Source organism: Bos javanicus, chromosome 4 (assembly GCF_032452875.1).
Source record: "Bos javanicus breed banteng chromosome 4, ARS-OSU_banteng_1.0, whole genome shotgun sequence".
Classification (NCBI taxonomy): Eukaryota; Metazoa; Chordata; class Mammalia; order Artiodactyla; family Bovidae; genus Bos; species Bos javanicus.
In genome coordinates this window covers 20,116,723-20,132,971 of record NC_083871.1, presented here as the reverse complement: position 1 = coordinate 20,132,971, position 16,249 = coordinate 20,116,723, and the positions used below count along the sequence as shown (strand labels likewise).

Here is a 16,249-nt window from a genome sequence, read left to right as displayed (position 1 = left end):
AGAAAAAGGTATTTTAAAGAAGGAATTAACAGGGTTTTGCAACTTTAAATCATTCTTAAATCTCACAGGGAAATTTTAGGCTTTTGAAATAGGCATATTTCTTATTTTTTGTCAATAAAAGAAATGCAAACAACAAAATTATATCTAGTCTATTTAATTTTTAAATGTATGTATACAGGTTATATTTGCTTTGTGCTATTCAAGTCGCTTGGTATAAACTTTTAATAGAACTGTAACCTCTACTGTCTCTTCTCTCTGCTCACATTTCTACAGTTTAGATGGCATTTAGAGGGCTAAATTATTGATTGGTCAGTGACTATGTCATTGAAACATAGCCCTACTAGCTGTAGCTAGAGTCATCATTACATTTGCATTCAAAATAAAAGAGGTGGCTCATATTAATGACAGTTTGGGACATTTTATTTATTTTTTCCTCTATAACTGTCCTAAGGGGTAATGTCAACCACTACTAATAAATATATTTTAACAGTGTTTATTACCTTATGACATATATATATCAGGAATATGATCCAAAAATATCATAGATTAGATCCTTGGATTTCATGAATTCAAATTTATTCTTTCTCAATCTCTGTGTTGATCTTGATGCTACCTCCTGCCAAGTGTATTTTCTGTAATTTAGATGGAACTAGAGTTAATAATCCCCAGGATCAACCCTGCCTGATCTCCCACACACTCTGTATCCTTGCATGCCAAGGAATGTCCACTATGATGTTGATCCATCACTAAGATCTGACATCAGCCTTTACATGGAAGCCAGCCTGATTCAGATGTATTCTCAAGTCCAGACCACAGAAAAGAAAAAAACTTCAATTGTATGCCTCACATGGCAGGGACCTTCCAGGCCCTGGGAGTCCTTACCCTGTATCACATATTGGTTAAAAAGGTTATAAAAGGAAAGTCTAGGAATAAAAAGGAAGGTTCTAATTTTCCTCCCAACAAAATTACATCTAAATGAATTTGTATAAGGTGAGATGTAAGTATTTAACTATAATTCATGCTGTTATTTTTTGTGAGCAAATAGTGGCTTAAACAGTATTGATACCCTTGCTATCTCTCTTTCAGTTAATTTCTAAAAGATTATACCTTAGAGGCATTATTGGGGTTAGGCCCAGAAGATCTGGGCCAATTTATCTCAGAAACTCACATTAATCTATTACTTTTCAGAGACTTTTATAATATGAATGAAAATAATGGTGTAGAAAGAGAACTAGATAGAAAAGAGCCAAGGAGTTTACTGTAAAGAAATTTTGTGCAGACATGATTTTTAAACCCTTCTTTGGGCTAATATATAATTGTGTGTGTGTGTGTGTGTGTGTGTTGCTCAGTCATGTCCGAGTCTTTGCAACTCCATGGACTGTAGACTGCCAGCCTCCTCTGTCCTCCAGGCAAGGATACTGGAGTGGGTTGCCATTTCCTTCTCCAGGGGATCTTCCCGACCCAGGGATTGAACCTGGGTCTCCTGCATTGCCAGCAGAAGCTTTACCATCTGAGCTACTAGGGAAGCCCATGATATTTAATATTAATTGTATTAATATTATATATATATACTATTAATACTTACTCATTACTAGACAATATCTTCATATTCTTCATTGAGGTAAGTTGTTATTTAAAACTTCTAGAATTATTTCTGCTTTCAAATCACTTCCTCTAGTTTTCTGTGAATATCAGCATTCTAGTTGATTTGGGGATTTTGGTTTTGTTTTAGATCTCTGAGAGCCCTGTCATAAAATGATGAGTAGCATTTGCTGCTTTTTAAATAGCTGATAGAATACGCTTGACACAGGGATGTCTTTGTGATGGTTCCTCAGTGCCCTGTTGGTTGTGATGCAGTCAGTTAACCCTTCCCAGCTCCCAGTCAAGGATCTAACTGACCTTGGTCTGTGCTGCTCCACGGGGAGCTGATTATTATTTCCTAGTAAGTCTCTACACAAGGACTTTTGCATATATTAAGAGCATCAGTGAGACTAGAGATCACTGGTAACTATTTAGAATCAATAAAAAAAAAAAAAGGTGCATTTCTTTCCATTCGGCCAGAGTTACAGTCACAAATTGTAATTAGGAAGTGTAATTTGGCAGACTTGTCCGTGAAAAATCTCTTCCACACAGAGAAAGACCAAGATCATTAAATCCATGTAGTAAACAACTGGAGCCCTCTTGCATTATTTATAGGTCTGGTCTTATTTCTAAGCACAGTTAGGTCTCTTGGTAACTAGCTCCCACTCACATTAAGCTTTTTCTCTTTTATTTCTACATGATCCATTTTCACTATTGTCTTTTTTTTTCTTTCGTAATACCATAGGAAAAAAAAAATCACTCCTCTAATTGCTCAGTCAGCCCATCATATTCTGTCTGCAGTGCTGTCCAGACATGGTTGCTGTGGGAAAAGCCCTGTTAATATGGCTCAATTTAATAAATAAGGCCTCAGAGCTCCTTGAACTCTTCGTTACATAGAATCTAACAGCTTTCACTCCACTCGGGCATTGATCTTATTCTATTTCCTGTAATGAACTTCTGTGTACAAATTTTCAATCTAGTCATTTATTTCACTCTGATTATTCAAACGGAATGACAATTTGGCCTTACATGCTGAAGGGTAATCCACAGACCAATAGAATACCTTCTTTTGGTGCATCTTGAACAGTAAGGGCATTTCATTCCTCTTCAAAAAAATGAAGATAAGCAACTCCCTTCTGAATTCTATTAGATTTACTTCAGAGCTGCATCAGTAGCCTTCCATTTACATACTCATATATGCATAACCCAGATACCCATGTCCTTTTAGCTCAAACCAATGTTAGCTGCTGCTGCTGCTGCTGCTAAGTCGCTTCAGTCGTGTCCGACTCTGTGCGACCCCATAGACGGCAGCCCACCAGGCTCCACTGTCCCTGGGATTCTCCAGGCAAGAACACTGGAGTGGGTTGCCATTTCCTTCTCCAATGCATGAAAGTGAAAAAACAAAGTGAAGTCGCTCAGTCGTACCCGACTCCTAGCGACCCCGTGGACTGCAGCCTACCAGGCTCCTCCATCCATGGGATTTTCCAGGCAAGAGTACTGGAGTGGGGTGCCATTGCCTTCTCCCAATGTTATCTATTGCCTTTCGTTTCAGAAACCTTTATTATTCTCCTCTTTAAAACATAACTCAAAATTCAACTTACATGGAAACACTCTGGAATTGGCTCTACTTATTCTACTTATTAATCTTTTTATTTAAATGTATGGGATGTGTCAAAGATACACAAAAGTATAGAGACTGATGTAATAAATACTAGCCGTGTAGTCATCACTGACGTAACTTGAACAGATTGTAACATGTCACTCTTGGTCATCAGCTACTCCTCACACAGGTAAAGATATTGTGCTGGAGTATTTTAAAACAACTCCCAGTTAAGATGTACATCTAATTTTTTAAACATAACAAAAGTATTATTATAACACTAAACAAAATTAAGTGTAATTCATACCATGTCTAATATTCATACCACATTTAACTGTCCCCCATTGTCTCAAAATTGTCTGTTTACAATTAGTTTGTTCCAATTCGGGTTCATGAATGTCTCCACATTGCATTTGGTTAGACTATTTCTTCAGTCACCTTTAATATAACAATTTGAGCTCCTTTCTTCAGAGCATTTACTTGTTGAAGAAACTGGCGTTCTTACTTATCTTTCCAACATTTCCTCAGTATTGTTGGGCTGAGCTTGCCTTGCTTAATTTACAAGTAACCCCCAAGGTAGTCACATGGATATCTTCTAGGCTTTCAGCCTCCTAGAAGCTGCCCATCCATGACACTTAAATAACTTCTGTGCTTCATATAAATAAGCTAACATTATAAATCAGATTGATATAATCAGCATAAAGAAGGAATTTTGCTTTAAAATAATTGTTTTTATATATGCTGACCTCACTAAGAAGCTTTCATGCTCATTTTCATGGTAATTTATCCATAGGGCAACATGGGTTTGGGCCATCTTCCTAACAAGGCCTCAGCCCAAAGGAAAACTTGGGTAATTGTTATACGCAAGATACGCACCCTGCACCTGTAAATACAATTGTCTGTGTATATGTAGCTTTCTCATGTGCTAGGAAACCATGTTTAGGATGACACATCTTTTCTGCAGTGAAAACCACCCTATTTTCAGTGTCTTAAAGATGATTTCTAAGATTTATAAAGTTGAGAACTCAGATGGTTTCCTTTCCAAACATTTATATTTTCTTCACCCTAATAGCAGGAAGTTCATTTCAGATTACATTCCTGTTTGAATTGTTGTATTTCCTCCAAGTCAGAATAGAAACAAGTTGAGATGTATGATAAGTTTCAATATATTGTACAAATGGTACTGTTGCTGCTTGTTTGGATAACATTGCATAAGTAATTCATTCAAAATACACTGCCTAAACTGTCAGATAAAGGGAGTGGAATGCTGAGTGGGCTCCTGAGAACAAATATGGGAATTTTACATATTTTTTTTCTTTTGAGCTACTTGAAATACTTTTTGAGATTTTGCATGCTACAGGAATATAGGCTTTAGGTTTACATAAATGGTATAGATTTGCACAGAAGAAATTAGTTTCTAGAATCATGTTGATAGTAGTTTTACTTTATTTTGGTTTTTCATGTCCCTTAATGTGATGATGGTTGGAACAATTATGAAATAAAATTTATAAGAAAGAACCTTAGAAAACCTTAATGGAGAACCCAAGGCAATTGCATTTAGTTTAAAAGATTTATAGTCAAGTCTGTATTTCAGAGAGCCAAATTGGATGCTTAGATAAATTCATCTTTTTTCTAAGAATATAAATTTAGTTTTGTAGATTTTTTTTCTTTTAGTTATAAACAGTGTGACTCTATTCACAGCTTAGAACTCTTATGGTTAAATTTCTTATTTTCCAAAATAATCATTTTTGAGGTTCCTACATATCCTGATGAGTAAAGATCTAACATTTTCCTCTTTATCAATCCTTCCTCTTAAGCATCCTTGGAGCAACTTTGGCCACAAACTGTCAGAGCTTCCTTTGTATAAAGTGTTCAAGCAGGTGTAGAGAGAATTGCAAAATCACATGAGCTTATTAATATACTTCATTTTGTGGATTGCTCCTATGCGAATCCACAGGTAACAGTCTTCCTGCCTACCTGGATGCTCGTTTTGGTATACTCCTTGTACTCCAAGTTTAAGTTCCCCTTAGCTCGTTGCCACGTGCTCAGCCTTGGCATAGTGCCAAGCTTTGGGAACTTGGGCACCAGAGTACCCTCAGTTTTAGTCACAAGTCTCAGACAAACATATCCTAGTGACTTGAATACTCAGGCCTGTAGGACTTAAGCTTGAATGGACATGAGGACCATCTGAGCAACTTGAAAATAAATGCATATTCCTTGACCCCACACACAGAGCTCTCATCCAGGAGCTTTGGAATGAATACAGAAATCTTCAACTCCAGTAGCATTCCAGGAGTATCTGATGCCCCTAGAAATACACTGCCTACTAGAGCAGTGGTCTCATTTCACTGATAACGTGTTTGAATCACCAGGGAGCTTTAAAAATGATATTAATGCCTGGGACCCTGCCCTCAACCAGTTGAATCAGAATGTTGGAGTTTAGCAAGGGCATGCACATGTTCCCAAAGCTATCCAGGTGATGATCATCTGCAGCTTGATGTGAGAGCCTCTGCCTGGCACTGGTCTGATGACTGCAGTCCACCAGACAACTCTTCTTCCAAGAGGTGAGAGTCTCTTGGAGCACTTAATGTTGTTGCCTGTCACATCAACTTCCTAAAGTCTACCACTCTCCCCTCAACCAGGTTTTCACATCTTTAAAATTCATGGACCTCTGTTCATTTCATACAGATTGGCTTTTCCAGTGTTGTGCCTATTAAATGAAGAGAGAACTAGAGCTAAGAAACAAGTGTTTTCACCTGCATTTGCCCAATTAATGTAACTTTTCCTACAGCAGTACCAACAAGTTGTGTTCACCGTACACAGAGAAAGTCTTCCTTCGATAAAGCTGTTTTAAATCTTTTTACACACCCCATCACACACTCCTGTACTACAGGGTAGTTTAGTTTTAACATACAGATCCAGAGGGTCTGACTCTAGGCTGCAGTGTCAGCCTAGACCAAAAACCTGAAAGGCCCACGTAAATCAATCTGACGGGGCCATTTAGGCTGGTTCAATGAAGCCTTAACTTTAGGACCAAGGTCTAAATGTTTCTTCTGCTTCCTCAATAAAAAATGAATAATTTCTAAAACCAATAGGGGGGAAATGGCTTCGGGAGGAAAGAGGACTTAGACATCACTTGTTGTTTTTCTTTAAGACATTTTACCTTAAAGCAATTTTACATCTATGTTCCATAGGTAAAAAAATAATGACTTGGTTTTAAAAATTCAGTCAATATCTTGGGAAAACTAAAATAGATAAACCAGAATTATTTGACCCTTTTTTGAGACTCCATATGTAATTATTGGAAATGCCAACTATGATGTGATAGATTAAGATTGCTGAAAGTTTTGTCTTAATTTTTTAAATTGGACGATAATTGCTTTACACTGTTGTGTTGCTTTCTGCTGTACACCAGCATGAATCAGCCATAAGTATACACGTGTTCCCTCCCTCTTGAACCTCCTTCCCTGCTCCCAGCCCATCCCACCCATCTAGGTTGCCACAGAGCACCCGGTTGAGCTCCCTGTATTATACAGCAACTTCCCGTTAATTATCTGTTTTACATATGGTAACATATATATTTCAGGGCTACTCTCTCAATGCGCCCCACCCTTGTCTTCATTTTAAACTCATGCTTGTTATTTGTGCATGTGAAGAACTTGTACACAGAGGGAAGTAGGGAGGGACTTCGACACTGCCCTCTCCCGTTCATCATTAATCACTTCAAAGCCGTCACAACAAGCTTTCAATGTAATTTTAAAAAGAAACATGCTTTTTTATGCAAATTGAGCTCTGTGACAAGTTTCATAAGCACTCTCCCCCACCCAAACCTTCCAAAGAGTTGACTGCCACTAAGTCCCTTCTAGGTAGGGGCTTCCCAGGTGGCACAGTGATAAAGAATCTGCCTGCTAATGCAGGAGACGTGGGTTGTATCCCTAGATTGGGAATATCCCCTGGAGTAGGAAATGGCAACCCATTCCAGTATTCTTGCCTGGAAATTTCCATGGGCAGCAGAGCCTGTCTGTTTTCTCTTTTAAATAATTCATTTCTAAATATAATCCACATGTGACTTAATATCTTTGAAAGTGAAAGTATTAGTTGCTCAATTATGTCCAACTCTTTGCAGTCCCATGGACTATATAGCCGGGCAGGTTCCTTTGTCCTTGAAATTCTCCAGGCAAGAATCTTGGAATGGAGGCCCTTCTCCAGGAGATCTTCCCAACCCAGGGATAGAACCCAGGCCTCCCGCATTGCAGGCAGATTCTTTACCATCTGAATCACCAGGGAAGCCCTAAAATCCTTAATGACATCTAATAAAACCTGCTGTGTGTGTGTGTTTGCTTCTGTTGTGTCTGACAGATATCTGTTATTTTAAAAATGCTATAGGATCAATTTAATGACCACTGTGATTACTAGAAACACTCCTACCAGATTTCTGCTGCAAATAAAGAGTCAGAAGAGGATTTCTCCACCTAAGTAAAATAATGTTAGGTTAATTCCTGATTAAGGGTAATTACATTCAAATTCATGATAAATAGCCCTTTGCTTTTCCTTTAGCCATTACTTGTCGAAAGCAAGATGGAGGGCAGGCTGGCATCCATGAATGCCTCCGGTATGCAGGCCCTGTGCCAGCCCTCACCCAAGCCTGCCAGATGCCTTGCCAAGATGACTGTCAGCTCACCAGCTGGTCCAGGTTTTCTTCATGCAACGGAGACTGCGGTGCAGTTAGGACCAGAAAGCGTGCTATCGTTGGTAAGAATAATTGGGATGCCAAAGCCAACACTTGCCAAGGCAGAAAAACATAATAAAAAGTCAGAACAAGATAGTTCTGACAGTGTATTTGGAAAATGCACGGATATGCCTTATTCTTGCTGTCGTAACACTTAATATGGCAGCGGATTCAGAGCTGTATTTTAACATAAGGTGGCTGTGACAGATGCATTATGTACTTTTAGTAGAAAAAGTAGCCTTGAAAATTGAACTCTGTCTGCCTAAACGATCTGTGCTAGATTACTTTTTGGTTTAAACATGTACTTTTGTTGAATTACCAATAGACTGTGAGGTGCTTAGAAAAAAAGTTTTTTAGGAACGCAGGGAGAGGTTGCGACTTGGTTTTCTTAAGTCATTCTCCTTGTCACAACCTCAGATTATCCTTCATCATCTAGAAGAAAAATACGACATTAATTCTGTATCTGAAAGCTTTATTTTAAAAGGTAGTCACAGTGGCAAAAAGCATAATGAACAGAAACAGGAGCCATCATGCTGAACTAAACTCTGAGGCATTCAAAAATACTGTCAGTGGCCAGAGAAACCTAAAAATGCTCATGCTAGTAGAGTATTCAGAATCTGAAGTGGTAAAATGGACCAGCTGTCATAATAAAGACTATTGAAAACTGTATAAGGCAGCTTATGAAAGTTAAATATATATATAAGACATATGTAGTTATGTGCAATATAATTAATATATATGAGATAAATATATGTAATCTAATTAAAATAATGGTTTTATTCAGGCACATATTACTATTATACTCAAGTTTTTATCTTACAAGGGAATTTATTTAGGTTTACACACAAACTATTTCTAATATTTTTATTTGATATTAAACATTTTCATTTTTAATATCATTATTCCCTACATTAATCACCAAGTATGTCAAAATGATTGTTCTTCAGAACTATTGAAAGATGTGAAATCACAATCAGAAAAGTAAATGTGAAACTCATTTTCTGAACAGCTGCTGCTGCTAAGTCGCTTCAGTCGTGTCCGACTCTGTGCGACCCCATAGACGGCAGCCCACCAGGCTCCCCCATCCCTGGGATTCTCCAGGCAAGAACACTGGAGTGGGTTGCCATTTCCTTCTCCAATGCATGAAAGTGAAAAGTGAAAGTGAAAGGGAAGTCGTTTCTGACTCTTAGAGACCCCATGGACTTCAGCCTACTAGGCTGCTCCATCCATGGGATTTTCCAGGCAAGAGTACTGGAGTGGGGTCCCCTTATATAACTATACCATCTATTTGGACTTAACAGAAAGTAAGTTAACTGTGTGGGCCTGTGCAGTGACTGTCTCTCCATGTCATATTTTTGCACAGATTATAAAGCAGATATTTATGCAGTTACCTCAGACTCCCCAGTCACTGAAAGCACGTGATCATTTGAGAGGATTTTAATCCTTTCAAGGAGTGTAAAATTCAGCACAACAGTTAGTGCCTTATTCAAAATGGGCTTTTTTAAACTGAAAACAAAAAGAAAATTTTCACTATGCAAAGCACCCAGTATAACAAAAACATACATAAAAAGCACTGCGGAGGGAGAAAGTAGCATTTATTTATAGGCTACACTTGAATACAGTTGAAAATACAGAAAGGAAGGTAGGAAAGGAAAAAAAAAAAAAACCTAGGGATGCTTGGTATTAATAATGGTATTTTCCGACTTAATTTTCTCCACAGGAAAAAGTAAGAAGAAGGAAAAATGTAAAAACTCTCATCTGTACCCCCTGATTGAGATGCAGTACTGTCCCTGTGACAAGTATAACGCACAGCCTGTGGGAAACTGGTCCGACTGCATTTTGCCCGAGGGGAAGGCGGAAGTGTTGCTGGGAATGAAGGTCCAAGGAGATATCAAGGAATGTGGTCAAGGATATCGCTACCAGGCGATGGCGTGCTATGACCAGAATGGCAGGCTCGTGGAGACGTCCAGGTGCAACAGCCACGGTAGTCCAGTTTTTCCTCACTGTTGAACATTCGTTATCTTTGGGGTTGAAATGCACATGTTTCAGAATGGAGGGAAATGAAAGTTTACTGAAGTGAGTTCTACACTGAATATCAGGGGCACCACCACACTGTATGTCTATCATTTATATATAACAGGACATTCAGTGGCACTTGTCTCATTGTCCAGAAGTTGGCAACCAAGTCCCAAAGCTGGTGGACAGGGAAGCCTTGCTGTGCAGTGCTTAGTCATTCAGTTGTGTCCAACTCTTTGTAACCATATGGACTGCAGCCCGCCAGGCTTCTCTGTCCATGAGATTCTCCAGGCAAGAATACTGGAGTGGGCTGCCATGCCCTCCTCCAAGGGATCTTGCCAACCCAGGGACTGAACCTAGGTCTCCCGCATTACAGGCAGATTCTTTACCAAGTGAGCCACCAGCGAAGCCATCACCTTACATGTAGCCAAAATGGTGCCAGAGACCTCCTCTGGGGCTGAGTAGGCTTAACAATCCCCAGCAAGTCTGTGTACAGAGAGTGGGGAGGAGTAGAGAAGATGTCACCAAAATTTGATAATAAAGTTTTGAACTAGACAGACTTTTAAGAACTGAACTGGCAAGATTCATGACGTGCCTAAGGTGCATTCAGTGGCAGAGGAGAAAGATTGAAAGCCATGATTCGTGAAAACTCGAGTATCTCTTGTTTATTCATCATTAAGTTGAGACTGGCCCAAACAAACAAAACCAGAAAAAGGTACGTAGAGTTAGGAAATTTTTGTTTTCTAAAGAAACAAAAAGTATATCAAAAAAAAAAAAAAGAAGCTAATTTACTGTGTTAATGAGTTGCCAAAAGTTTGCGAAGAGTGGTTTTGGCCAAAGTATGTAGTGAACTCTTTGGTTCTACGTCATAATATAGTCAGCTTTAAGCAATATTTGTTCATTCTTTTAATGTATCTGTCATTTTATTATGGAATGAGATCAGTTTCCTATGGGTCAGCCTGAATGATGGATGTCACTTGAGGATGTCATGGATGTCACAAAATATTGTTTGTACCAATATTTGCAAACATTGGACAGTGATCTTCCTCCCTTCATGGAGGTAACCTGAGAAAGATGAATTAAACTACTAGGAGAGAGGTACATGGCAGTTCCAGGCCAACCTTGCTGCAATATTTTCTGCTATCGGAACAGAACTCCTCCAGTTTTATTATATAGTTCAGAAGACATCATGAGCTAATAGGATCATCTCACATAGATAAACCATTATGGGGTATCGTGGTGACACGCTTATGGAATCTCTTAAATCTGTCCCCAAAATGAAGTTTCCAAAAACCCTGACTTTTTTTTTTTAACTTTATCTAATAATTACTGTTATATCAAAGTCTAGTGATAGGAGCCCCCATTATAAGACTCCATTATGTTGAGGCTCTGGATATAAGAATTTTGTATATGTGCATTTCTAAATTTAAGATTATTCTATGCATTTAGAACAATATTAAGTTTAGTATGCCTTGAAAAATTTCTGTAAGAGTAATTGCTTTTTTATTCTCTGTATCAAATAACATTTTTGTTGTTCGGTAGCTAAGTCCGTGTATCTGACTCTGCGACCCCATCAACTGCAGCACACCAGGCTCCTCTGTCCTCCACTGTCTCCCGGACTGTGCTCAAGTCCATTGAGTCAGTGATGATATCTAACCATCTCATCCTGTGCCACTCCCTTCTCTTTTAGCCTTCAATCTTTCTCAGTATCACGGTCTTTTCCAAAGAGTCGGCTCTTTGCATCATATGGGCAAAGTATTGGATCTTCAGCATTAGTCCTTCCAGTGAATATTCAGGACTGATTTCCTTTAGGATTGACTGGTTTGATCTCCTTGTTGTCCAAGGGACTCGCAAGAGTCTTCTCCAGCACCACTGTTCAAAAGCATCAATTCTTCAGCACTCAGCCTTCTTTATGGTCCAACTCTAATCGTGGTAGATGACTACTAGAAAAACCATAGCTTTGACTGTACAGATCTTTGTTGGCAAAGTGATGTCTCTGCTTTTGAATATGCTGTGGAGGTTTGTCATAGCTTTCCTTCCAAAGACCATGCGTCTTTTCATATCATGGCTGAAATCACTGTCTACAGTGATTTTGGAGCCCAAGAAAATAAAGTCTATCACTGCTTCCACATTTTCCCCTTCTATTTGCCATGGAGGGATGGGACCAGATGCCATGGTGTTAGTTTTTTGAATGTTGAGTTTCCAAGCCAGCTTTTTCACTCTTCTCTTTTCACCCTCATCAAGAGTCTCTTTAGTTCCTTTTCACTTTCTGCCGTTAGAGTGGTATCATCTGCATACCTGAGATTGTTGATATTTCTCCTGGCAATCTTGATTCCAGCTTGTGCTTCATCCAGCCCAGCATTTCACGTGTTGTACTCTGTGTATAAGTTAAATAACATAGATGCTATATATAGCAAGAAAAATGTAAATGCACTTCCCATTCTGAGGTGATATGATGATAATGTAGAAGATCCATAGTTAGTCATTAAAACGTAAAATTGAAGATCACTTAAAAAATGTTTCTCCTGACTTGTAGCATGTAAGTGTTTGCTCATGTTTTAAATTGTTACTCGTAGTGAATCACCAGGATAATCATTTGTTTTTAATACAGCCTGTAAGCTTTCAGAATGACTCTCATCTGTTCTCTCTTTTACCCTGATGTGCTAATTAGATGCATGAGCACTTCAGTCAACCACTTAACAGTCAATCTTATTTTTAGAAAAAAAAGAAAAAGAAAACTTTAAAAATATCTTGTGGCTCTCATGAAATGTTTCAGTTCTGTTCAATCGCTCAGTCATGTCTGACTCTTTGTGACCCCATGGAGTGCAGCACACCAGGCTTCCCTGTCCATCACCAACTCCCGGAGCTTGCTCAAACTCATGTCCATCAAGCCAGTGATGCCATCCAGCCATCTCATCCTCTGTCGTCCCCTTCTCCTCCTGCCCTCAATCTTTCCCAGCATCAGGGTCTTTTCCAGTGAGTCAGCTCTTCGCATCAGGTGGCCAAAGTATTAGAGTTTCAGCTTCAGCATCAGTCTTTCCAATGAATATTCAGGACTGATTTCCCTTAGGATTGGCTGCTTTGACCTCCTTGCAGTCCAAGGGACTCTCAAGAGTCTTCTCCACAAAAATGTTTGAACCCTTGAAGAAAGTACAACTACAGAAAAAACTGAAATTGACCAAAAGCAGTAGACTTCCTGCCTTAGCACTGTCGATTCAAAGCACGAAGAATTCAGTACTATATTTTAAAAGAAAAGCACATCTAGCAAAAAGGTGGGTCCCCGGAAGCACTGAACTTCATAGAAATTGTGTATGGATCGCAGTTCTTCAAGTGAACTGTTCAGTGAACTGTTCCAATTTAGTTCTTTGTGTCTATCCAGCATCATTCCTTTCTCAGTGGATCTGATCTATGATGCATGTCCAGTGGGATATTTTAGTGTTTGCTAACAGTTTTACTCAAAGTCTGAGGAAATTGACTCTCTATTGCCTGATTTCTTTGGAATTACTACTGATGTTCTGTCAATCCTGATAGTGGAATGCTATCACTTTGGTACTCTATCCTAGGCGTTCTCTAAATTGCAGTTTCTATGACCCCTGCCTTTGCTCGGCCAAATCAGCTTTCCAGATGTATGGTGGAAATGGGGTTTTTAAGTGGCTTTCAAGAAAAGTCTCTTACAGCTTTCAGTTTAAACATAAAATTGATCCCCACGTGTGTGCAGTGCAAAGACACTAATCCCCTGTCCTGCTCAATAGTGGCCTTATGGCATTTCTATTTAATCTGTGTTATCCATCTGTGGATCATATTATCAGTTATTATACTGATAAAACAGTTTGACTGTCATCAGTTTAAGTATATTATTTTAGGTCATTTCCCGTGTGGTTACCATTTTTTTTTAAAGCATCTGTAACTCAAGGCACAATTCTGTCTGGAATTTCTCATAGTGATAGACTCTGTACTGAAAAGCAATACCAATACTCCAAAAATCAGATCTTAAAGTATACCTGGGAGCCAAATAAATGTTTACCCCTCCTGATACATGGTATTAAATATAGTTCCCATGCAAATGTTAATATATGAATAGATTTTGGGCTGTTATGTCTCCTAACCTCATAATACAAACTACATATATTTACTTTTGCTATGAAATCTTGGACAGTGTCACTGTTGGCAACAGACTATAAATCATTCAAAAACCAAATTACACGTTTTCTCGTCACTGCTAGAATCCTCTAAGACCTTGATTGTTGTTGTTCATCGCTAACTCGTGTCCAACTCTTTGCCCCCATGGACTGCAGCACGCCAGGCTTCCCTGTCCTTCACTATCTCCCACAGTTCGCGCAAACTCATGTTCATTGATTCAGTGATGCCATCCAACCATTTCATTCTCTGTTGCCTCCTTCTCCTCCTGCCCTCAGTATTTCCCAGCATCAGGGTCTGTTCCAAAGAACTTGATTGGTTTACTAGAAATTGATTGCCTATGCAAATAGTACTAGGTACTTCTCCAGTTAATTACTCTTAAAATTTCACATAACAAGAGGTAGAACTTCTGGAATTATGATATCATTTAACCTCTATATTTTGAAGAATCATAGAGGTAACCTAGCTTATGCAAGGTACATGTATATAAGATTCTTATTGAAATGTGACAGATTTTATTATGCTGTCCCTCAACCCTACCAAGATCGCCCAAAACCCCTTTTTCTGCTCAACGTTTTGTATTTCAAAAGCATATATCACTCTATAACATACCATGTAATTTATTTATTATATTTTTGTCTATGTTGTATCTCCTGTACAAAAATGTAAATTGATGAAGTTATCTTTGACTACTCTATTCACTCATGTATCCCAAGCACTAGAACATTACATGCTCAGTAAGTATTCGTAGGATGAATGAATGAGTGAAGAGTTGGAGAGAATTTTTACAGCTATGTTTGATCTACAATCAGGCTTGGACACTTTTTCAAACAATGTCCTTCCCTGTGTCACAATTCTGGGGTATAATCAAACAGATCACTGAGAACTAAGATCTTTGGAATAAACATATATAATCCACAAACTTTCTACATGCTCTTCATCAAGTATGTGTGCTTCTCTCTGCCTACTGAATTGTAGGTAGGTTCAGAATTGCCTGATTTGCACAACACCAGATTTGGACAACAGCTTTTCTCTTGGTTTATATTAGTGAACTGAGACAACTTGCTTTTTTCCAGCCTATATTTACAGCTTTAATTGGGAATATTGAATTTTTATTTAATTCTCTTTGTGTCCACTCAACTTCCCTTGAGAAAATAAGGAGTAACATTTCTATTAGATTTATCTCAAAACAACGCTTTCAAGGTGAATGGGATAAATTGAAAAAGTGCCAGATACTCAAGTCTTGAGCACTTTGAATTATGTAATTTCTTCCAGACACTTCTCTTCAATCTTTACTCTCAGCATATTTGTCTATGATGTTCCTCATATCGAGTTTAAGCCACAATGCACTATCAACAGATATTCTAAAACTGAACTCATTTTTATTTGTGATGTTTTATCATCTGTTAATGTCAAATAAGCAGAAAAGCCTATCTCATAGGACTGTTTTTATTGAGCCCGTGCTGTTGTATACATAGGTCCCCTATCACCTAAAAGTAATTTTATATATTGCTGCTGGTACCTATCAAATACTTACCAACTTGGACAGACTCTGAGCAAACTTGAGAATCAGCTTTTAGGTTAAGTTGCGTGTGTACTCAGTTGCTTCATTCATGTCTGACTCTTTACGACCCCATGGACTGTAGCCTACCAGGCTCCACTGTCTATGGTTAAATTACTTGTTATCAAATGTTTTCCTAAAGGGCCAAAAGCAAATATTTCAGGCTCTGCAGGCCAAAAGGTATCTGTAACCACTACCCAATTCTGCAGTTATAGCATGAAAGCAGCCAGAGACAATATGTGAGTGAATTGCACAGGTATGTTCCAATAAAACTTTATTTAAAAGAATAGGCTGTCAGCCTAGGCTATCATTTGCCAACTGGGATTTGAACCCTTCTTACTCAGACCAGCAGTGTAGACATTCCAGAAAAGCCACTGGAAATTCAGCCCACATTGTAGAACTGCCGAGTCATCTTCATTCTGACAAGATGGTGGGGAGGTGGGGGTGTGCAGAGGGTGTCAAAATAATCAAAACCTAATGGGTGATAGTTCCCTTGCTTACCAGTTGTGGGAGGAACACAAACATTAGGAAGTTTTAAAAATTTGTAAATATGGATCTTTATAAGGTGAATGCCTATTTAGGTATGATTTTGAAAACAGAATGAGTTCTGTAGGATCTTCTGTGA

General features: G+C 38.6%; 1 protein-coding gene across 1 annotated transcript in view; it reads left to right on the top strand.

Annotated features, from left to right (window-relative positions):
- The window catches only part of THSD7A (thrombospondin type 1 domain containing 7A), a 485,777-nt gene that overhangs the window by 410,159 nt on the left and 59,369 nt on the right, over positions 1–16,249 (top strand). The window contains exons 12-13 of the mRNA XM_061413578.1: positions 7,739–7,933; positions 9,631–9,894. Coding sequence (XP_061269562.1) covers positions 7,739–7,933; positions 9,631–9,894 — 459 coding nt within the window. The remainder of the gene's footprint in view (positions 1–7,738; positions 7,934–9,630; positions 9,895–16,249) is intronic.